The sequence below is a fragment of the Phocoena sinus genome, chromosome 11 (genome assembly GCF_008692025.1).
Source record: "Phocoena sinus isolate mPhoSin1 chromosome 11, mPhoSin1.pri, whole genome shotgun sequence".
In the NCBI taxonomy this organism is placed as follows: domain Eukaryota; kingdom Metazoa; phylum Chordata; class Mammalia; order Artiodactyla; family Phocoenidae; genus Phocoena; species Phocoena sinus.
In genome coordinates this window covers 51,272,618-51,297,277 of record NC_045773.1, presented here as the reverse complement: position 1 = coordinate 51,297,277, position 24,660 = coordinate 51,272,618, and the positions used below count along the sequence as shown (strand labels likewise).

The 24,660-nt window shown below is 37.1% G+C and overlaps 1 protein-coding gene across 14 annotated transcripts in view; it reads right to left on the bottom strand.

The window, feature by feature from the left end:
• The window catches only part of CLASP2 (cytoplasmic linker associated protein 2), a 178,485-nt gene that overhangs the window by 123,094 nt on the left and 30,731 nt on the right, over nucleotides 1-24,660 (bottom strand). For 10 of the 14 annotated variants that reach the window (XM_032648259.1, XM_032648263.1, XM_032648260.1 and 7 more), the window contains 2 exons: nucleotides 23,298-23,368; nucleotides 1,520-1,666 (listed from right to left, as the gene is read on the bottom strand). In XM_032648259.1, coding sequence (XP_032504150.1) covers nucleotides 1,520-1,666; nucleotides 23,298-23,368 — 218 coding nt within the window. Of the gene's footprint in view, nucleotides 1-1,519; nucleotides 1,667-2,046; nucleotides 2,240-15,814; nucleotides 15,961-23,297; nucleotides 23,369-24,660 lie in introns of those variants that run through there. The other 4 variants (XM_032648268.1, XM_032648270.1, XM_032648267.1 and 1 more) reach the window with 3 other exon arrangements.

Sequence of the window (24,660 nt, the reverse complement as noted above, 5' to 3'; positions counted from 1 at the left end):
AAAAATGTTAAATATTTTCACCATGAATTTCAAATATTAATCCATTTTAAGTCAAATAAGACAATTTCATAAAATAATTATCATGGTATCATAGATTGGAAACCTATACCTCAAAATAAAAAAATATTCCTTGTAGTAAGTGAAGGTAGTCACTTGCTACAAAAGTAAGAAAGCAAAGAATGTCATTTACTTTTTACCAGAAATAAGTAAGAATGCATAATAGACATCATGTAATAGGATATAATAACTAACATCTGAATGGGAATACACTCCTATAATTGCAAAACAAAAATAAAATAATTAAAATAGTAAAGTATAAATTACCCGAAATATCCAGAGAAATCAATAAAACATTTCTATTAAACAGTATTTGATTTATCTATTTATTTATATGCATGCAAATATGTGTGTGTGTATACCTATACCATACCATCTTTCTTGTTGCTTACATGACATATTAGTTAAAGATATTTAAGATGAAATATTTATAATAGTTTTCCTATATTTAGAATATCATATAACATAGAAAATAACGTTTGGTTGTATAAAAAGATCAAGAGCACACAACTTAGAGAACCTGGTCAAAATATAGTTTATTTTTCTTTCCTTTTTGCTTTTACTAAAAGAACTACAGACAGAGAAAAAACAAAATCCTGAAGACCATGACTTTCCCACCAGCTATCATAAACAAGGAAAAATCTGTTTTCCCAAATTATAACTAACACACAAATTTATTAACAAAAAAGGGAAAGAAAGGAACTACTGTCCTTTTAGTATTAAATATTTACCCTTTTTCTTATAGGATTCATTTTACCATAAAAACTTGGCAAAACTAGCACCTGAAAAGGACTCACAACTTTCTAATTAGTATATGAAAAAATACTCATTAAAAATTCAAAGATTAGACAATATGCTAGAAATAGTTTTAAAATGATCAAAGAATGTACTATTTTCTGTATAACTGCATAAAACCTGTTTTTTCCTATTTATTATTATCTAATCCAGAAAATATTTTTGAGGCAATTTTACTTGACCACCACCCATTTCCTATTGTGACAAACTATTCAATACCCAGTATCTCCAAACATTTTTCCAATGTTAGAGTATTTAAGACTCATGCCCTAGATGAATATATAACATTTCATATATCAATATTTCTTTAACAACTAAAGCATCTGAAAATAGCCAAATTCTGAAAAACCTGCTCTCTCCTTAAAAACAAAAAACAAAACAAAACCCAAACCCAAAAAATTCCCTTAAATATCTTTTCATGGCTTCTGAAAAATAAATACTCTCAAGAAAACACAAACTCACATATGTTCTGACAGGAAATATCAAAATACAATATTTTAAACATTTTCAAAAAGGCAGCACATTCTTCTGTGTGTTGCAACAGACTCTCCAGACCTGCAATCCTGCTGCAGTCATGAATAAACATATGCCTCTAAAGTTCTAAGTACGTGTGGCCATATCAAGGGCATGAGGCATGCACATCAGATTTGAAATGGATTTACATTACCTCCAACCTTAGGGCCACCTGCTGAACCAGGCTTCCTTGCACTGTTGACAGGATTTCCGGATGTTTTAGGTGCAGGAACCTTGAAGGCTGAAGCAGCTGATGACGGCCTATTTCCATCCACTGATTCTTCATCATCAAAGCTTTTATCTGCACAAATCATTAGAAAAATGTATTTTAAGAGAACTAAGCTTTGCTCAATTTTCCATAAGACTCAACATCAAATAAAGCTATATATAAAGTCATTAATTTCTATGATATATAAAATAAAGCTCCTTTGAATAAGCATTTATATATTGACTAACACCATATAAAATAACCCAGTATAATTTAAAATCAGTCTGCAATATTATATTTCCTACCTATATATATTAAGTCAAAACATAAAACCGAATACATTAACTCTAAGAACAGTAAAAAGCATTTTTCATTTCTTTGCTACTCATATAAGCATTTTCCGCCAGCTCCTCCCATACTGCATCTTCCAGCACACCCTGCCTTATTCCTTATACACAGATTCTGCAACTTACAATCACAGATCCGTTTGCAAATCAGTCGCCTCATTCCTCTGAAAGCTCTTAATTTTCCTCACCCTAGGATGCTCTGAATAGTTCACATGGCCAAATACAATAGATTTGATACTAATCAAAGATTCTATCAAAAACAGACAGCAACAACCACAGAACCACCACTGAGGTTTGTGCCGGCATTTTTCTTTCTCTTCCCTGCCCTAGGTGCTGTAACAGCCAATCAGCTACAAGGTGACATCATCTTATGGCAGCTACTGCCAGATGAAAGGTAAAAATTCTCCATGTCTTTTAAAAAATCCTCCATGTAGTTGCAATCCTTAGTCTAGATGAAAATTTCAAGGGCATTCAATACTAAAGGTTTATAAACCTATATTTGTTTTCTCCTATTTAATTCACATGAAAATTTATACAAATAGAAAATGTTTTCTGCAATATTCAATCTGCTGGAGTGCTTATTATTGCATCAGTAAAAATACGGAGTATCACAGTGCTCATTACTGGCATAATTAACTATGTAATCTTACAATTTGCTGTTTATTTAGGCCACAGAAACCAAACTGAACAATTTGTTCTCATAAATGATTCTAAAATACTCTACAAAGCTCCTTTTGGAATATTTATGAATAACCACACAAGTATAACCTCCTTATATAAAACGAACCCACCCACCCCTACCCCACCCTCCAAATCACAAGATGTATGCATTTTACTCGTCCAAGAAGATGGTTTTCTCTAGGACCCTGCACAAACCAACCACGACAAACAAGATGGGCGAGGCAGAGAAGGAGCTTTACCACAGGCTTCACAACAACGTGCCAGAATCTCTTCCTTTCAGTCTGCATCCCTTACCTATGCAAACACCCAAATCCAGCAGAATAAAATCATCCCTACAAAGGACTGCAAGTCCAACTATTGAATATATTTTAAAATATATATACCAGACAAGTAAGACTGTTTTATTTATTGGAAAAAAGAATCAAATAGATACCCATTAAATTTACTATTCAGCAGACACCCATAAACCACATTCCATTTCAGCAAGTGTTTTTCTTAAATAGCACAACTTGTAGGAAAAAAGTATCTTCTAGTTAAAAATATATATATATATATATATATATATATATATTTTAGCATAATGCTATTGGGGAGCCAGTTTGGATCAATTAAAACCTATGCTCTATAGAGACTGCTCTGTTAAAAAAACTAATACAATCCCAAATAAGCTTTTATTTGCCACTACCATATTGAAACAAAAAAATGTAGCTAAGAGGGACAGAGTATATACACAAATCTACAGAGAGAGAGAGGTACTAAAACTTGAGTAGCCAGAAGTTCCCATGGAAACAGTGTTCTCTGTTCCCACACACACACACACAAGAATTAAAGTGAGTAAATATCTCTACTGCTTAAAAATAACTCAACATTCTTAAACTCTTAGGAAATTAATTTTTACCTTTTTATCAAAACAAGGTAGAGAAAAGTATATAGATTAAAGTACGCAGCTCAATTAATTTTCACAAAAGGAATATGGCAGTGTAACCAGTCTCCAGACCAACAGATCACTATCAGCACCCTGTAAGCACCCTCACTGACCCCCGCAAAAGTCACTATTTCCTACGAAAGCTAACTAGTCTTGACTTGTAACACCACAGTCGGTTTTGCCCATTTTTGACCTTTATATAAAAGGAATCATATAATAGGTACTCTAGTACCTAGCTACTTTTCACTCAATATAATATTTGGAAGATGCATTTTCATTGCTTATAGTTTTATAGTGTATGAATGTGCCACAAGTTATTAATATCCGTTCTATTGTTGATGGGCATATGAGCTGTGGCCAGTCTGAGATTATTATAAAATAGTGCTCCTAAGAGGTAAGCAAACAAAGTTAAAGGGTTCTAAGACTTTTAGTATTAATATGGAAGTAGTAAACACAGTAATTTATTTTAGGTTGTATAAAGTCAAAGATGCGTATTGTAACTTCTAGGGCAGTGGTACTCAAAATGTGGTCCCAGATCATCATCTGGCAATTTGTTAGAAATGCAAATTATCAGGCCCCAACTCAAATCTACTGAATCAGAAATTCTGGAGATGGGGACCTTGCAATTTGTGTATTAACAAGTCCTCCTAGTGATTATGAGGCATGCTCAATTTTCAGAACCACAGCCCTACGGCAGGAATACGCCAACTTTTTCTATAAAGGGCCATATAGTAAATATTTTAGGCTTTGCAAACCATACATATATGTAGTCTCTCTGCACAACTACTCAATTATGCTACTGTAGTGTTAAAGCAATTATACCACGACATGTAAACAAATGGGTGTGGCTGTGTTTCAATAAAATTTTATGTACAAAAACAGAAGGGCAGCTGGATTTGGCCTGCAAGCAACAGTTTGCCAAACCACTAAAGTAAGAGTAAATATATACATAAATAAACAACTAGAAGAAAAATAAAATAATAAAAAGGATTTGATTAATTGAAAAGATTCAGGAAGAGACAGAAAGATAAAACAAGTGGATAAAAATAGAAATAAAGGGATTCCCTGGTGGCACAGTGGTTGAGAATCTGCCTGCTAATGAAGGGGACACGGGTTCAAGCCCTGGTCTGGGAGGATCCCACATGCCACGGAGCAACCAGGCCCGTGAGCCACAACTACTGAGCCTGCGTGTCTGGAGCCTGAGCTCCGCAACAAGAGAGACTGCACACCGTGATGAAGAGTGGCCCCACTTGCCGCAACTAGAGAAAGCCCTCGCACAGAAACGAAGACCCAACACAGCCAAAATTAAAAATAAATAAATAAATAAATAATTTAACCTGAGGTGCCAAAACTCAGGTTAAGAAAAAAAAAAAAGAAATAAAAGATAAAGTGGCAAAAATAAAATCAAATACATCAGTAACTGCCTTAAAAGTAAATGAACTAAATATTCCAAGTAAAAGACCAAGACTGAATTTTTAAAAACAGGTTGCTTAAATGAGATATACTTTACATACAAGGATCACATAAAATTTAAAAAGTAAAATGATGAGAGAGACAGACCATGGCAAACACCAACTAAAAGAAAGTTGTCATAGCTATACTAATTTCAAACAAAGCACCTTGAAGAAGCATTACTAGAGATAAAGAGAGACTTTTTAATAATGATTTAGGAGCCCAATCCAATAGGGGGAAAAAAATTAACTCTACATTTTTACACACCCATAACTCATCTTCAAATATATAAAGCAAAAAGAAGAACTAAAAGGAAAAATAGACAAATCTACAAATACAGACGGAAACAGATTTTTACCCACTTCCCATAAGGTTATACCTTTCTTGACCATAAGCTAGATAGAAGAATTCATAAAACTAGGGGCTTCCTTGGTGGCGCAGTGGTTAAGAATCCGCCTGCCAATGCAGGGGACACAGGTTTTAGCCCTGGTCTGGGAAGATCCCACATGCCATGGAGCTACTAAACTTGTGCACCACAACTACTGAGCCTGAGCTCTAGAGCCCGCGAGCCACAACTACTGAAGCCCACGCACCTAGAGCCCGTGCTCCGCAAACAAGAGAAGCCACCGCAATGAGAAGCCCGTGCACTGCGATGAAGAGTAGCCCCCACTCGTCCCAACTAGAGGAAGCTTGCACGCAGCAACGAAGACCCAACACAACCAAAAATAAATATAAATTTTTAAAAAAATAAAAGAGTTCATAAAACTAATTCATTATCATAAGCCCCCAAATTTAAAATGTTCTGCAGTTTAGTTTATATATAGGTTATAAATATTACAGGCTTAAAAAGATTTTCTTAATAATTATAAAATATCAGAACAAATCCTATATTTCTTCATAGCACCTACCACCTCCTGAAATAATAGTTTCTTCTGAGTGAACTAGAAGGTGGACTGGAAGTCAGCAGGAACTTTGTTTATACTGTAACACCAGTACCTAGAACAATCCTGGGATAACCGTCATAGCTAACTCTTCCTCCTGCTCCCCACCTCTGTCCCCCTAGAGTTTATTCTCAACATAATGTCCTGAGTTGAACAAAGTTACATCACACTGCTGCTCAAAATCCTCCTATGACTCCATAAAAAGGCCTACCAGGACTCCAAGATCTGTGAGACCTTAGATACCACGTAGGTCTCTCTAACATCATCTCCTATTCACTCTCCACCTTTCTCTCCAACCAGTCCCATCAGTCTTCTTGCTGTGACTCATATCAGGGGCTCTGCACCTGTCTGCCAAGAATGCTCCTCCCCTCCATAGCCACACTGCTTACTCACCTCCTTTATGTGTTTATTCATCTATCATTTTCTCAATTAGGTCTGCTTTGGATACTAAGATTATAAAATTTCCACCATCCTGATGCTACTGATCTATCCCTACCTCCCTGCTTTATTTCTCTCTCTAGCACTTACCATTTACATATTTTACTTATTTCATTACCTGCCTCCTTCCAAGGAAATGCATTATCTATTAGAGTGAGAACTTTGGTCTATTTTGCAGACTACCATATCTCCAACATGTAGAACAGCACTCAGAATGCATTTTTCATAGTACAGAGACATTCTGTCTCCAGTAAAAGTGTTACTAGGTTATTTGAAATGAAACACCAAAGACAAACAACTATAAACACTGGATAAAATGTACATTTATAGAAGTCTTCTTAAAAACCTGGACCTAAATAGACATTTCTCCAAAGAAGATATACAGATCGCCAAAAAACACATGAAAAGATGCTCAACATCACTAATCATTAGAGAAATGCAAGTCAAAACTACAATGAGGTAACACCTCACAACGGTCAGAATGGCCATCATCAAAAAATCTACAAACAGTAAATGCTGGAGAGGGTGTGAAGAAAAGGGAACCCTCTTGCACTGTTGGTGAGAATGTAAATTGATACAGCCACTATGGAGAACAGAATGGAATTCCTTAAAAAACTAAAAATAGAACTACCATACGACCCAGCAATCCCACTGCTGGGCATATACCCTGAGAAAACCGTAATTCAAAGAGTCATGTACCACAATGTTCATTGCAGCTCTCAATAGCCAGGACATGGAAGCAACCTAAGTGTCCATCAACAGATGAATGGATAAAGAAGATGTGGCACATATATACAATGGAATATTACTCAGCCATAAAAAGAAACGAAATTGAGCTATTTGTAATGAGGTGGATGGACCTAGAGTCTGTCATACAGAGTGAAGTAAGTCAGAAAGAGAAAGACAAATACCGTATGCTAACACATATATATGGAATCTAAAAAAATGGTCATGAAGAACCTAGGGGCAAGATGGGAATAAAGACACAGACCTACTAGAGAATGGACTTGAGGACATGCAGAGGGGAAAGGGTAAGCTGGGACAAAATGAGTGAGTGGCATGGACATATATACACTACCAAACATAAAATAGATAGCTGGTGGGAAGCAGCCGCATAGCACAGGGAGATCAGCTCGGTGCTTTGTGACCACCTAGAGGGGTGGGATAGGGAGGGTGGGAGGGAGGGAGATGCAAGAGGGAAGAGATATGGGGACACATGTATGTGTATAACTGATTCACTTTGTTATACTGCAGAAACTAACACACCATTGTAAAGCAATTATACTCCAATTAAGATTTAAAAAAAAAAAAAAGGGCTTCCCTGGTGGTGCAGTGGTTGAGAGTCCGCCTGCTGATGCAGGGGACACGGGTTCATGCCCCGGTCTGGGAGGATCCCACATGCCGTGGAGCGGCTGCGCCCGTGAGCCATGGCCGCTGGGCCTGCACGTCCGGAGCCTGTTGCTCCTCAGCAGGAGAGGCCACAGCGGTGAGAGGCCCGCGTGCCGCAAAAAAAAAAAAAAAAAAACAAAAACTCAGTAGGCTCACACTGGTAGTACTCCCAAGCAATAGCAAAAGCAAATGCAAACTTTTCCTGGAAGACATTCTCTGGCCTCACATTATTTGCACAAATAATTTTCCAAAGATCACTTGGCATGACAGGAAACAAGACACCATGAGCAAGAATAAACAGAAAGAAATAGACAATAGGAACAGATCCTAGAATTATCAAGGTCCTAGAATTTCAAATTCAAATTTTAGAATTATTAAGCACAGGCTATAAAACACCTGTACTTGGAAGCTTTTACTAGGCAAGCTGAAAATAACTCAGGGATAAGAAAGTTATTTTCAAAGTGACATAGATTTTTTTAAAAAACAACCAAACAGAACTTCTAAAAATAAAAATACAATAACTGAAATTTAAATTCAGTAGGCAGGCATAACAGTAGATTTTAGACACAGCTCAAGGGATCATTAGTGAACTAGAAGATAAATCAGAAAAAAAAATCACCCAGGATACCTACAGTAGGTGCTTCAATATTAATTGAATAAACAAAAAAAAAGATCAAGGGACTTCCCTGGCAGTCCAGCGGTTAAGACTCCAGACTTCCAATGCAGGAGGTGCAGGTTTGATCCCTGGTCAGGGAACTAAGATCCCACATGCCACGTGGCGTGCCCAAAAAAAAAAAAAAGGATCAAATACAAAAAGTAACCTATAAATCATGATTATGTTGACACTTCTCTTCTCACTCCAATGTTTCAAAATGACAATACTATGGTTTGGTGCAGAAACTGAAAAGGATGAACATATTAACAAGTACTAGAGGACATAAACTAATAAAGTGAGCAGGCTGGAGTGGTTATGTGTATGACGGAAGAGAAAGAGAGAAAAAGGAGGAGAGGAGCTGATAAGAGTAGGAGAAAGAGATGAAGATGGAGGAGGAGGATAAGACTGGGAAGAAGAGATGGTGATGGAAGGAGGAGGCAGAAATAAAGGAGGAGGAGAAGGAAGAGATGGAAATAGAGGATGAAGAAATGGAGTAGGAGAAAGGAGGAAAGGGATAAGAAAAGGGGGGGGGAGGGACAGGCAAAAATTGAGGGGGGGGAAGAAAAAGAAGCCCAAGTAGGATAAGGCTTTACCTTTTGTTGCCTGCATATAACACTTGGAAACTGCCCTCAGCAAACACTGAGCTATTACAGGCCCACAATCCCATACCTGCATACGTGAAAGCCAAAAAGCTCTTAAAGTCCACCTTTACTTGTTTTGTCTTTTTAAATTCATTTGGTGGCAAAATCTGAACTAATTTGAACTCAGTTTATAGCAAAACATGATGTGAACTGACAAGAGACTATTTATTATGTGTATTTTACTCATTGTGAATTTGTATACATTTAACTGCAAAAATATTAATATGTTTGATTACAAGGTATAGCCTCAGACCCAGCTGGAGCTGTTATACAATGTATGGTGTATGGCCATATTAGTTTTCTAAAATCTGACATATTCTGAATTCCAAAACACAACTGGTCCCCACGATTTCCGATATAAAATAGTAAATTCATATTACCATAATCAAGTCCCTTCCCTTTTTTCTTTTTCCCTTCAAATGAAAGCCATATATTTAAACATTCCACTTCACTTTTATGGGTACATGTATGTGAAAACCTGAAATTTCTGTTTCTGAATTCATACAAAATATGAAAAACTGCTCCATCTTACATGGCAAACAAAAGAGCAAGCCAAAACTTTATACCATTTCTCAAGAAAAAAAGAATTCATTTGGTATTTTCTTCAGTGAACCAACCCGTTCAGTAAGAACCCATGTCACAGATTTTCATGCAAAAAATATACTCTTTCATATTAAGTAGTTTCTTATACCAAAGTTCTGCTTTTCACTTGAAGCTATATCCTTCCTTATTCTAATTAAAACAATTGAGTAAAAGGGCTTTGGATTTCTAAACTTTTATACACTCGCATATCCAGCAATGACCATGGTCATAGCTAAATTAGCAACTGAGACTAGGAAACAATAATCCCTGTAAGCTATTGTACCATAAGTGTCTCAGAAAACTCAAAAACATTTTAGTTGTCCACTCTCCACTCTGCTTTTACAATAGGATACTCTCCTTGGCTTTCCTCTGACCTCATAAGTCCCTGTAGCTCAGTATCTTCCTCCTTTACTCAACCACTAAATGTTGAACATCCTCCTTCTCTCTAAACACACTTTCTAAATGGCTTCATCCATTCTCAACAGTTTTAAATATCTTCTATATATGCTGGCAACTCTCAAATGTTTTTTTCTTCAACAAATAAATGGCAAGTGGAGAAAAAAAGAGATGAACAGAGGGTTAAGAGATATATCAACTAACTGCAATGGTGAGCCTTGTTTGAATCCTAATTCACTGTCAAAAGATATTTATGAAACAATCGAGGAAATGTGAACACTGAACATTTGATACTATGGGTTAATTTTTTTAGATGTGAAAATGGTACTGTAAGTGTCTCTTAAAAAGATGTTTTACTTTATTTTATATATGAGTAGGAGTGCATGTGCGTATGTACACACAAACACATCCCACTCCAGCAGGATAGTAGGGCTCAGGCAGATAGGTAGGGATACAGATGAATAAATATTGGCTATGTATTGATAATTTCTTGAAGCTGGATAATGGGTGGTAAGGAAGGTCTGTCATAATATATTCTCTATTTCGGGGTATGTTTGAAGTTTTTCCTTAAAAATTTATGGTAATTTGAACACTTGCCCACACTTTATTGAAAGTGTGTTTACTCTCTTGCCCAGAACCCTGCAATGGAACACAAAAAAATGATAAGCAACATCATAAGAGCAAAGAAAATGAAGCAAGGCAGAGAGTATGTGAAATCAGCACCTAAAGATAGCAACAATTTCTTATAAGATGCAAATAAAAAGGATGGAAGGCTTTTGAAGAATACCATAGCAAAGCTGCAACTTAGAATTCTCAGAAGCAGAATCAAACAGCAGAGAGAACTGATCTACCTTGTAGAATGACAGAAGTGACAGTTTCTAAGCCAGCAAGTACAGAGCTGATTAGCAAGGAACAACTGAAAACCTATGGAATGATTTCATCATTAAGCTCTTCCCACGCCCAACTCAGGGAGCTCCATATTTTACACACAGGTGTGCACGTGCATTCTGTAAAGATGGAACCACCAGAAAAGGAAAGACAGTTTTTAGAACCATTTAAACTTTTGTTTGCCAAAATTAAAATTTAATAGAAGAACTGGATAAGAAAGTCAAGGAAATCTCCCAGAACACAGAATAAAAGAGAAAAGCATAAATGGAAGAAAGAATACAAAACATAAAAGACACAGTGAATCAATCTAGAAGGTTCAATATCTGACGAATAATAATTCCATAAGGAGAGACTAAAACTAATGAAGGGGAGAAACTCACCAAAAAAAAAAAAAAAAGATTTCCCAGGGCTAAAGAGAATCACAAGCTTTCAGAAGTAAAATAATCAAATAGTAAAAACTAAGAATGTCTTCAATTTAAACTAAAATGAAAAATTTCAGTAAAGTGATTAGAAACTGAAAATCAAAGTGCTTCAAAATAAAATAATCACCAGATTTTAAAAATATAAATTTTATTTATTTAGTTAGTTAGTTATTTGGCTGCATTGGGTCTTCGTTGCTGCGCATGGGGTTTCTTTAGTGCGGTGGCCTCTCTTGCTATGGAGCACGGGCTCTAGGCACATGGGCTTCAGTAGTTGTGGCACGCAGGCTCAGCAGTTGTGGCTCACGGGCTCTAGGGTGCAGGCTCAGGAGTTGTGGCACACAGGCTTAGTTGCTCTGCGGCATGTGGGATCTTCCCAGACCAGGGATTGAACCCGTGTCCCCTGCATTGGCAGGCAGATTCTTAACCAGGGAAGTCCCTAATCACCAGATTTTAATATTCACATGAAGATACTGTTAAACAGCACAGTTAATCTTAAATAGTTAATTATTTTATTTATTAAAAATAAAGTTTATTCCATACAAAGTTTAAGAGAGGCCAAGAAAGTTGATAAACTATCTTAAAATTTCTAGGTAGATATTAACTCACTAGTTAAAAAATATTTGAAGACTTTTACCCTCCTCTTTAAAGGGGACTTTAAAAATTTAAGACCTTCAATAGTTCAGTGAAGTAAAAAGCTAAACACAATTTAAACCGTTATTTGGTATTAATAAAAGTAAATAACAACATATTTCATGATAACCATGATATCAAACTAAACAATAAATGAGCCTCATAATAAGGCTTATTTAGGACCTTTACAAAATGTAGTCATTTCAGGTAGTTAAAATTTCATGACAGCTACAGCTTGGTTATAACAGCTGTCAAGAACATCTACTATACATCCTACATGTATACAAAGAAAAGATGTAAATCTTTTCTTGAAGATTCAGGTTCATTAGCAACATCATGTTTGAGGATAACTTGCTACTGATGTCCAACACTTTGCACCCAGATGGGTAAATGGGTCTGTATCAAGAAGATTTTCAATCTTAGTTCCCACTACTTATCTGCCTTTATTGCTGCTGAATGCCCATTTTTTTTCTCCCTTGTAATTTACTTTTTCTCCTCATAGACTCTTTTTTTCCCTTACTGCTCCTAGAAGAAAAGCTTGGCCTTTTGGCCAGTAAGTTAAAGGGTTGCTTTCTTTCAGTGACTTAAATTATCCAATCCTAGTGTATCACATAGAATATTCAAGGGTTTCGAAGAATAGAGATCTATTCAACATTAATTTCTTGCTATTGTTCCCTATCCCCCAAACCAGTAGTTATATGTCAGTTTGGAGTGGTCCCAAAAGGCTTACCTATAGAACGCCAAGGTTATGTCATCGCTTGTATGGATTTTTTAAGAGATTCAGTGTTTGGAATAATAGATTGTGTTGAAATATTTAAAGTTTAGAAACAGTCTATTTGCAACAAAATCTTATTTCTTTCCAGCCACTCTGCAGCATAACAACAAAAGGCCAAATTCCTCTCGTGAGCTTTTGAGGCAGATTTCAGGGCTCAGAGCCACATAATAATCCTACAGGTTTTTAACTCTATCTGGTTTGACTGCCCAGAGCTACTTCACAATCATCTGACTGCCTGGTTTTATATTCTTAGGTGAGGATAAAGACAACTAAACAGAAAGGCACCTGAAAAAGCCACCCCTGACAACTCTTCAATCGTTAGTCATTACAGTACTTCACAAATACGAATTTGTCCAGAAATAAAACAGTTAATAAATAAAATCTTTCATATGGCCTTGAAGTTAAGCTTATATATTTAATAGATAACAGATTAATAGCCAGAACATACAGAGCAACTATAAGTAAACAAAAAAGTCAAAACCAGAAAGTTGGCTAAAGATGCCAGAAAGCAATCCACAAAAAAGAAAATACAAATAACCAAACGTATGAAGATGATCAACCTTATTAGAAAGAAGAGATGTTTTTTAAAAGGGTGAGATATTTTTCACCCATCTGATAGGCAAATTTTAAAAAGATTAATAATAATGAGAACTCAAAAGAATGCAAGATAGAAGGCACTATTGGTGGGAATGTAAGTGGTAAAGCCTCTTTGGGAGGAAATTAGAGATAGCTAACACAATTTGAAATGAATAAAAACTTTGATCCAGAAATTCAACTTCCAATTATTTAAAAAAATATATATGTGCACACACACACGATTTGTACAAAGATGTTTATTTCAGAATCATTTAGAAAAGTTACATGTGATTAAGCAATCTGAAATTCCACAAAGAAATGGTTATGATATATCCATACTATGGAATACTGTGCAACAGTTCAAACAAATAAAACAGTTACATAAAAAAAGATCACTATGCGATATTGAGTAGACATAGTAAATGGCAAAAATATGTTAAGAATGATGCCATTTATGTAAACATGGTCAAAAACAAAATAATTCATTTTGATACTTAATATATATGTAAGGCAGAGTAAAAGGTATAAAAAGACAAACTCCAAACTAATAAAAGTGCTCATCTCTGCTTATCCCTGGCCTTGGGGCTTGGAGGTGGTTCTGAGAGGATTTTTGCTTTATCTGCATTGTTTGAATTTTTAAAAATAGAAGATATTTGTGTATTAAAGAATAAGAAACAAAATAGGTTAGGAATAACATAATCCATTTATTGTATGTGTTCACATGATACTAGTATGATGTATGTGTATTACGTGAGAGAGACTAATATACAGAGAAGTATATATGAAACTGTTAAGAACTATAAATCCCAAGATAACCTGTTACTACTGTTTAGGTGTTTAATTTTTTAATAAAGATATATTACTTTATCAATAAAAATCCAATAAAAGTATTTCCATTTTAAAGAAGAGAATATGCAAGAAGGTTACCCTCTGAGCTTTATGAGGTTGTTACTTTGATTTTTTAAAAATCAGTGCATTCCTATACAGTCTGAATGTATTCAGTATTACTTGAAAAAAGAAAAATTAAATAAATATACATTGATAGCCATTGAACTTATAATGCTTAAAAAAGAAATAAAATCTGGATACAACCCAAATCAAATGCAATATTTAGAGTTGCTTGTAAATTAAGGTTTAGAAATAACAAACAAACAAACTTGGCAATGCCATTAAGTATATAAGAACTTAATTTGTTAACTTTGATGGCTTTTGCCTTAAAAATTAGAAGTTTATATTGTTATTTATTTCTATAAGGACATATAAAATATTTACGTAAATTCTTGGGATAAACTATAACAATATGCAAAACCAGATTTAGTATCATATTTCCATTAACATGTGTATAAAAGTTTAAATGACTGTTTACCAATATCATCCTTTTGGTAAGTTTGTACCCTATTCCTCATCGTCCCAAGGGGGCAAACTCCTTAGAGAGAAGTCATTATACAGTCATAAAGGAAGCTGAAACTGTTAGAGTTAAAACTCCCAAATACAGACCAGTCTTCCTAAAGAACATAGTGAAAAATACACAAAACATTTTTGAAGTAACCTCAAATTCCCCTTCTTACACATCTCTGGTGTTGATGTAATTATAAAGTATACCTCTAAGCATCTTAACAAAATGTTTAATAATGAAAAAAAATGCTCAAGTATTAAGTGTTATGAAGGACAATACTGAATGCACATTTGAGGCTCCAGATTTGATTCTGGTTTGCTTTGTGCCTGGATCTGGGACTTATAATCTCAACAAGCCTTAGTTTTCCAATCTGTGAAATGGAAATACCCAAACACTCTGTACGCTTCACAGTTATTTGTACCTTAGGAGTTAATGTACAATAAGTATACTCAGGTGCTTTGGAAAACTATACAGCACTATATATGTTTTTAAAATTATTCTTATCACAATAAAACACTGGCAAAATCAATTTTTGATCAAATTATACCTGTATAGAATTTGTAAAAGACTAAATATTTTCTAGAGAACTATTTACTAGGGACACTGACAAATCACAAGCATATCAATTGAAACAGTGCCCATGGCAAGCCATTTTGCTTCTTTATATACTTTATCACCACAGAATTCTACTTGTTGTCAAATACAACAGGAAAGATATCAAGCTAGCTAACTAAACCTTCCTGCCAAATCTGTCATTCTTCCAAAGGCCATGTTCTCTCTTCAAAGCTTTTATATTATTCCATGTTTCTTCCAACATCCCTTTATATCCACCACCAAAGACAGAGGGTTTGCTTGGGTTGCAGGATAAACTGTCATCTTGTATTTGCCAGATCCCATACAGACATATCAAGTAGAAAAAGATACCAAATGACAAGTACGCACACACGTGCACACATGAACATACGAGTGTGTGTGTATATACACACACACACACACACAAAGTGTCCGTTCTTTAGGGAGAAATATATTTCTTATACAGCAGATGACTGTCACTTTAAAAGGAAGTGTATAGCAGAAGCAAAAAAAAGAAAAATAAATCTTACTCACCATCTCCCATAGCCATTCAGATGGTCCAGGGAGCTCTCTCAAACCAACAGGTCAAACAGCACAGCAAATAAATGCAGCTCGGTGCCTGCGCCACTGGGCTCGGCCTGCAGCCTGCAGACACCCTGCAGACACCCGGAGCTCTGTGTGACCCAGGCCGCTGCAGCTCTGCACCGCAATAGCCAACAGCTGCTACTCCACTTCAAAATAAAAGTCTGGGGTCTTGCTGAAAGCCCTCGTCTATTTAGCAAAGCCTAGCAGAGCTTGATCAAGATTATTCTTTAACTGCACATATGAGGTTAGATATACGTTATGGTGTTTCTCCTTGTGCTGGCTGCCTGAAATTTAATGTCAGAAAAGCTCTGAGAGCCAATAAATGCCATCCCACTGGGGGACTTTTAATGCAATCATCAAAACACAAGGCATGTGTTCAGCAATCATTTTCTGCTTCCCTAAAGATATCCATGTAATCAGTAGCAATCACATGATCTGATGAATTAACTGATTTGTGCCTTTTTAAAAGGTTTTCATCCTTTTGCCGTTACCTTTTAATATTTACAACAGAAGACTGCTAGAAGTGCACAAACAGGAAGAGCTCAGTTTCCATGATTAACTGCTCTCATTATGCAAGCAGCATTTCTGGCTGCCGTAAACAAATCACGTCAAAGGCAGCCCATCAAAGGCTGCTCTGTATGCAGACGGCAGGGCCACACGGAACAAAGCTTGCTTCTGGTGGAGGAGACAGAACCTGGCCAGTGCGCAGCTGCAGGGACACCGAGCACCCCATCCAAGCTGCACAACCATCAGCACATTGTCAAGCTCCAAGAAGGCCCTGGAGCTCATGGTCACAAACAGATACATTTTTAAATCAACCTAAGAAAAGGGCTACTTTGCTTTTCACCAAAGGGTATGTTATAAACTAGACTGCAAGTTACCTCATTACCTCTTTTGCCAAATATCAAGGTAATTTCAAAGCCTAATTTCTGTGGTTTCGTTTATTGCCAGCCTCCTAAAACAATGCTTTTCCTAGCAACTGTTTTCAAAGAGAGAAGCTGGGAAATATTTTACAATGATTACATGTCAAGACTGCATTAGGTCCTACACACACTTGACAAATCAGAATTATGCATAGTTTTTTCAGTGAAAAAGAAAAAGACTTGCAGTCACAGCCACCAATACGTCTGCGCTTGTATCTCAGTTAGCATAGAAGCCTGTCTAGAAAACACCAGACCCTGCCATAATCACAGGGGGGCCTGCAACTTTCAGTCTTTTCCTTCCTACAGGGCTGGTGTTGCCTTCTTTCAGCCATGATTTGATTAATTTTAAATCCAGTTTCCTTCTAATAGCAGAGCTAATTCCATTGCACTTAAGGATTCTGCCTAACTTACTCCTCGACAAAAAAAAAATGCCATGCATTTCTCACTATTCCCAAATTAAACGACATGCTCAAATCTCTGATAATAGAATTTACTTTGTGTTCTTGAGTGTGCTGAACTAATGCTCTAGAAAATCAAGTCAAAGAGTTCAATCAAAACTTAAAAGCGTAGATATGGCAATAATGAAAGAAATCAGAGACAAAAGCATGAGATGTAAAGTTATGTATCAAGACATGTATAAAGGGAGAAGAGGCAGAAGGAAGAGGAAATAAAGTAACAGACAATTTTTCCAAACAATAAATGTATGTAAGATAGTGTTGAGCCATGTCACTCTCACTTACGACATGCCTCTCCAGCCTAAAACCCTTCCTACTCCCAGAAGTCTACCAAACTCTTCCCAAGGCCTACAAGACCCTCATATAATGGTTCCTGCTTACTTTTCCAATTTTTCTCATACACAGTCTCCCTTCCAACAGAGCCCTAGCCTCACTAGGCTCCAGTCAGCCCTGGCCTTCCTTCCTTTCTTCAAATACACTAAGACCTTTTCCACCTCTAGGCCTTTATGGTCACATTTTCTCTGCCCAAAGCATTTTTCCTACCATGTACCCAATGACTAGCTCATTCTCCTTTATCAAGTCTCAATTCAAATATGTCAACTCTGAGAGACGCTTGCCCCACTATTCTATCTAAAGTGGCATCACTGAGTTACTTCACATCTCCATACCCTATTTACTTCACTTAATGACTGTGTAGATGATAACTTTTAACTGCAGTGGCTCTTAAAAAGTTATACCACCTTTACAACAAATCCTCTGGGTTTTTGTCTGTATTTAGTAAAATGATTTTTTCATCCCCAAACACCCTCAATGAATATATTATAAGAAGTGTGATATTTTATTATTATGGTTTCAGGCAAAGACACATTAAAAATTTTTACTTACCATAATAGTTTCTAGTCACAGAATATCAGATGAAACAAATCCAAATAGAATGCCATGTTTGGGTGAACTCACAATAATTTGCTTTGCATATGTACACCAAGTAAGAGAGAAAAGAGGTGGTATCTTTAATAGCTCTTCAATCTGTTGTGTGCATGAACTATTTCCACAAGTTTCCATGATGAGCCTTTATTTTGTCCTAGATGTGTTCCTGGTCTATAACTTTATTTTCAAGTTTTAGTTTGAGTGCACAATAACAATGAGCCAAGAGGGACTGAAAATTATGTGGGGAAAAATTGTGCAGAAATAAAAAAGGAGTTGAATAAACCTTCATTACACTATTTTAGGTATAAACTATTTATTTGCCTTCAAATTGCTAGTTATAAAAATTTGTTTTCAGTGCTCAATTGATGTATTTTTCTACCTGTGAAAATTATTCAAGCATCTTGGGTTGGGATGAAACATAACATAATGTTAGTTAGGAAAAATTAAGAAATAACTTTTTCATTTAATGGCTTTTCACTTAGCAGCAAGGATTTTAAGGAATAATTTAATTTCATTAAATTCATTAAACAAAGAGTAGTTGTATTTCTTTCATTACCAACTGTAATCACTCTGGATATCCATTTGTTTACTTGTTTATGATCTATCTCTCTCACTAGAATGTAGGCTCCTCGAGGCAAAAACTTTAACTGTCTTCTTCACTGTTGTGACATAATCCGTCTATATTTTAAGAAGACCACTCTCACCTCTGGGTAGAAAATAGATTCCAGGGGTCAAACATAAAACAGAAATCTATTGCAGTGATGCAGGTAAAAGCTAAAGGAGGGCTTCCCTGGTGGCGCAGTGGTTGAGAGTCTGCCTGCCGATTCAGGGGACACGGGTTCGTGCCCGGTCCAGGAAGATCCCACATGCCGCAGAGCGGCTGGGCCCGTGGGCCATGGCCGCTGAGCCTGCGCGTCCGGAGCCTGTGCTCCGCAACGGGAGAGGCCACAACAGTGAGAGGCCCGCGTACCGCAAAAAAAAAAAGGAAAGAAAAAAAAAAAAGCTAAAGGAAACTTAGAGTAGGGTTTTAGCAGTGGAGATGGAAAAAAATAAGCAAATTTGGCATATATTAGAATTTCAGAGGCAAAAATGACTAGTTAGAATGGGAGATCAACGCTAACTAATTCTAATCAGGAAATTTCCTAGCCTGAGCTGATGGTGGTGCCACTGACTGAAATGGGTAAACTGGGGGAAGAACAGTTTTGAGGGAAAGGAAGAGACAACAGGCTTTAACTTTTGGACCTGTTAAGCCTGAGATGTCTCTTAGACATCCAAATGGAAATGTCGTCGAGGCCACAGGCTCCCAGATCTAGAGCACAGAGAGATAAATGAGGGCTAGAACTACATATTTAGGAGTCATCAGCAAACAGTTATCATTTGAAGCTTTTGGTCTGGATTAAATCACTGAAAGAGAATAAAGACAAGGGGAAAAAGAGGCTTGGGCCCTGGGACCTACCAACATGATAAATGGGCTTTCCTCTTATAGTCTCATCCCTTATTAACAGAGCCATTAAAGTATTTTTCAATGACAGCTTAATACTGTCATCAAAATCATCATGACCAATTTTTACACACCAATAAGTATTATAGACTTTAACGTTCACATTTGACTATACTTGCAATATTCAAATTATAATCTCCAAAACAGAAAGGTTTCTGAAAACTCTCTCCAAGAGAAATAAATGCCAGATGCTAACCCTAAACGTCCCTGTTTGTGGAGAGATAATGAAAAGAAAAAGAAATGGGAGCTAAAAGAATAGGAAACAAAAAAATCTTCTATTTTGAAGGTAACAGAAATAACCTCACAAAATACAAGGACAATACTTTCAAAATAAACCATATCCAAATAATAAATATCTTAAATTTTTAGTACGCATTATACTTTTCTTCATAGGGCTGTAACTACAGAGTCTGGAATACATAAATGAGTATGTAGTGTAAATGATATGAAAACACACAAACTTAATTCAAGGAATTTTAACAATTCTCCATCTTCTTGCTGTTTCTGGTTTCTATGGAAATGGACAGTGGTAACGGCTGGAAAAATAAGGACAAGGTACTTAAAACACCTTCTATTTAGAGAAGAGGAGTGAGAAACAGCTGGCAATCAGGGTGAGGACTCGTAGTGCTGAAGTTAATTTATGCTTCTGTAACTAAGTTTGAATTAAGGTAGACACAATCTTTTTAACACTAAATTCTCTCACTCCATCTGCCTTCCTGCAATACAACAAGGCTTGGTCTTGGTTTATCCAGCAAAAGAGAACCAAATTATATTAGTAACTAGCTTTCTTATTATTTGACTATAACAACTCATACACCAAATTTTTTCTCCAACATCATGCACATTACTAAGCTAAGCATACTATCTTTAATATGAACCTACTTTCCCAGGTAGAAGAACCACCTATACTATCTTTGGAAATAGCATATATTCTTCACATGTATGGTTAATTAATACTTAAGGATTGAAGGTAAATGCTACCCAATAAGACCAAACACAATTTAGCAATGTTACAAAAAGAAGAGCAGCCACAAAATCAAATAAATGCCAGATACCAACTCCAAACCTCCTTGAGTTCCAATTTGGTCTCATTCTAATTAAGAAGCCAAAAATGATTACACTGGTTAAGTTCCTATGGCTGTGTCTCTTCACTAGTATGATCACTGATACACTACACATAGGTGTAACAGAGTAATCAACCCTACAATTTCTACTAAAAGCATCTAACTAAAACAACTACTCTGGGATCATAGGCAAAACATTCTCTGACATAAATCGTACCATTGTTTTCTTAGCAGTCTCCCAAGGCAATAGAAATTAAAAACAAAAATAAACAAATGGGACCTAATCAAACTTACAAGCTTTGGCACAGCAAAGGAAACCATTAAAAACACACACACACACACACACACACACACACAGAAAAAGACAACATATGGAACGGGAAAAAATAATTGCAAACGATGCAACCAACAAGGGCTTAATTTCCAAAATATACAAACAGTTCATATAACTCAACAAAAACAAAAAAAAAAAACTAATCGAAAAATGGGCAGAAGGGGCTTCCCTGGTGGCGCAGTGGTTGAGAGTCCGCCTGCCGATGCAGGGGACACGGGTTCGTGCCCCGGTCCGGGAGGATCCCACATGCTGCGGAGCGGCTAGGCCCGTGAGCCACAGCCGCTGAGCTTGCGCATCTGGAGCCTGTGCTCTGCAATGGGAGAGGCCACAACAGTGAGAGGCCCGTGTACAAAAAAAACACAAAAAAAATAAATAAATAAAAATGGGCAGAAGACCTAAACAGATATTTCTCTAAAGAAGACACACAATACAGATGGCCAAGAGGCACATGAAAAGATGCTCAGCATCACTAATTATTAAATAAATGCAAATCAAAACTACAATGAGGTACCACCTCACAACAGTCAGAATGGCCATCATTAAAAAGTCTACAATGGGGCTTCCCTGGTGGCGCAGTGGTTGAGAGTCCGCCTGCCGATGCAGGGGACTCGGGTTCGTGCCCCGGTCTGGGAGGATCCCACGTGCCGCGGAGCGGCTGGGCCCGTGAGCCATGGCCGCTGAGCCTGCGCGTCCGGAGCCTGTGCTCCGTAAGTGGGAGAGGCCACAACAGTGAGATGCCTGTGTACCGCAAAAAAAAAAAAAAAAAAAAAAAAAAAAAGTCTACAATGAAAGCAACCTAAATGTTCGTTGACAGGTGAATGGATAAAGAAGATGTGGTACATATATACAATGGAATACTACTCAGCCATAAGAAAGAACAAAATAATGCCATTTGCAGCAACATGGATGCAACTATAGATTATCATACTAAGTGAAGTCAGAAAGAGAAAGACAAACACATGATATCACTTATAAATGGAATCTAAAATATGGCACAAATGAACCTATCTATGAAACAGAAACAGACTCACAGAGAGAACAGACTTGTGGTTACAAAGGGGGAGGGGAGGTGGGGAAGGGATGGATTGGGAATCTGGGGTTAGTAGATGAAAACTATTACACATAGAATGAATAAACAACAAGGTCCTACTGTATAGCACAGGGATCTATATTCAATATCCTGGGATAAACCATCATGGAAAAGAAAATAAGAAAGAATGTAGAGGACTTCCCTGGTAGTTCAGTGGTTAAGAATCTGCCTGCCAATGCAGGGGACATAGGTTCAAGCCCTGGTCCGGGAAGATCCCACATGCCGCGGAGCAACTAAGCCCGTGCACCACAACTACTGAGCCTGTGCTCTAGAGTCCGCGAGCCACAACTACTGAGCTCACGTGCCACAACTACTGAAGCCCACGCGCCTAGAGCCTGTGCTCCGCAACAAGAGAAGCCACCGCAATAAGAAGCCCGTGCACCACAGTGAAGAGCAGCCCCCACTCAAGGCAATTAGAGAAAGCCCATGCGCAGCAACAAAGACCCAACGCGGCCAAAAAAAAAAAAAAACATACATGTATATACTGAGTCACTGTGCTATACAGCAGAAATTAACGCAACACTGTAAATCAACTATGCTTCAATTAAAAAAATAAATTGGGCTTCCCTGGTGGCGCAGTGGTTGAGAGTCCGCCTGCCGATGCAGGGGACATGGGTTAATGCCCCGGTCCAGGGAGATCCCACATGCTGCGGAGCGGCTGGGCCCGTGAGCCATGGCTGCTGAGCCTGTGCGTCCGGAGCCTGTGCTCCGCAACGGGAGAGGCCACAACAGTGAGAGGCCCACGTACCACAAGAAAAAAATAATAATAATAATTAATTAATTTTTAAAAAAACACAATTACTCTGGGAGTAAAAAACACATTTTGTGCACAGAACATAGAAGGCAAGAGGGTCATCATACCTTCAACTCAGAAGATACCAAATATAAGGCAAAAGAGTAGTATCATTTTACACAATTAACCCATTATTAAATTTTCACTTACTCCAAAAGAATCAGAGGATAGGTAATGATCAGCAGGATGTAAAGACTTTGTTATCCTAAACAAGTTTTAAGCCACAAAGTCAAATCTGCTGAATCAGTGATATAATAGTTGACTAGAAGACATATTTTAGTGTCTAAAACTTTGCTAAATAATCTTAGAAATGTTTGAGAACTGGAATAACTTAATTATTCTTACCTTTGCAGGCACTCAAAATCACGCCACCTGAATTTTGCACTTCATCAAATTTGCCAAGTATCATTTCTAATCTGGGAATAAAGAATAAATTTTATTTGTTTGTTTTACATACAGTTTTAATTAGAAACAATTTCCTTCACCATCTCCCTGAGAAAAAACAATTCCAAGGATTCAGTTAGCTCTATACAACTCTCTTTTACAATTAACTCACTGAAAGCAGACACAAAATGCATCTCTTCAGTAGAGCAAAGCAGTCAAATACAGGTAGCACTCTACACACTCGCAGGTGTATTTGTGAAAAGGTAACCTTCAAGTGTAGGGGTTTACGATGTATAAAATAAATAAGCTACAAGGATACATAGTACAACACAGGGAATACAGCCAATATTTTATAATGACCATAAATGGAATATAACCTTTAAAAATTGTGAATCACTATGTTGTACCCCCAAAACTTATATAATATTGTACCATCAACAATACCTCAATTTTTAAAAAAAGGTAACTTTCACACAAAGTAGTTTCATATTTTCATCATAAAATTATTTCCCCAAACCCATCAAAAATATTCGGTTGGCCAAAAGGTTCATTCGGTATTTTCCATACGATGGCTCTAGTAGCACTTAGTTGTCTTTAACTTCATTTGAAACAATTTTGTTAGACTGTATGTGACAGCTGTCGTACCAGCGTGCATTTAAAAAAAGACATCAAGGGGCTTCCCTGGTGGCACAGTGGCTGGGAGTCCGCCTGCCAATGCAGGGAACGCAGGTTCGTGCCCTGGTCCAGGAGGATCCCACATGCCACGGGGCGGCTAGGCCCGTGAGCCATGGTCACTGGGCCTGCTCGTCCGGAGCCTGGGCTCCACAACGGGAGAGGCCACAGCAGTGAGCGGCCCGCGTACCGCAAAAAAAAAAAAAAAAAGCAACATTTTCAGCATATTATGCTTTATTATTTCAAGAAAGGTAAAAACGCAGATGAAATGCAAAAAAAGGTTTGGGCAGTGTATGGAGAAGGTGCTGTGACTGATCTAACGTGTCAAAAGTGGTTTGTGAAGTCTCATGCGGGAGATTTCTTGCTGAACTATGCTCCACGTTCAGGCAGACCAGTTGAAGTTGACAGCGATCAAATTGAGACATTGAGACCAATCAACATTGTTCTCAACACAGGAGATAGCCAACATACTGAAAATATCCAAATCAAGCACTGAAATTCATTTGCACCAGTTTGATTATGTTAATCACTTTGATGTCTGCGTTTCACATGAGTTAAGTGAGTTACTCGACGAAAAGTGACAAAAGAAAACGCATGATCTTCCATCAGGATAACACAAGACCGCATGTTTCTTTGACGACTAGGCAAAAAC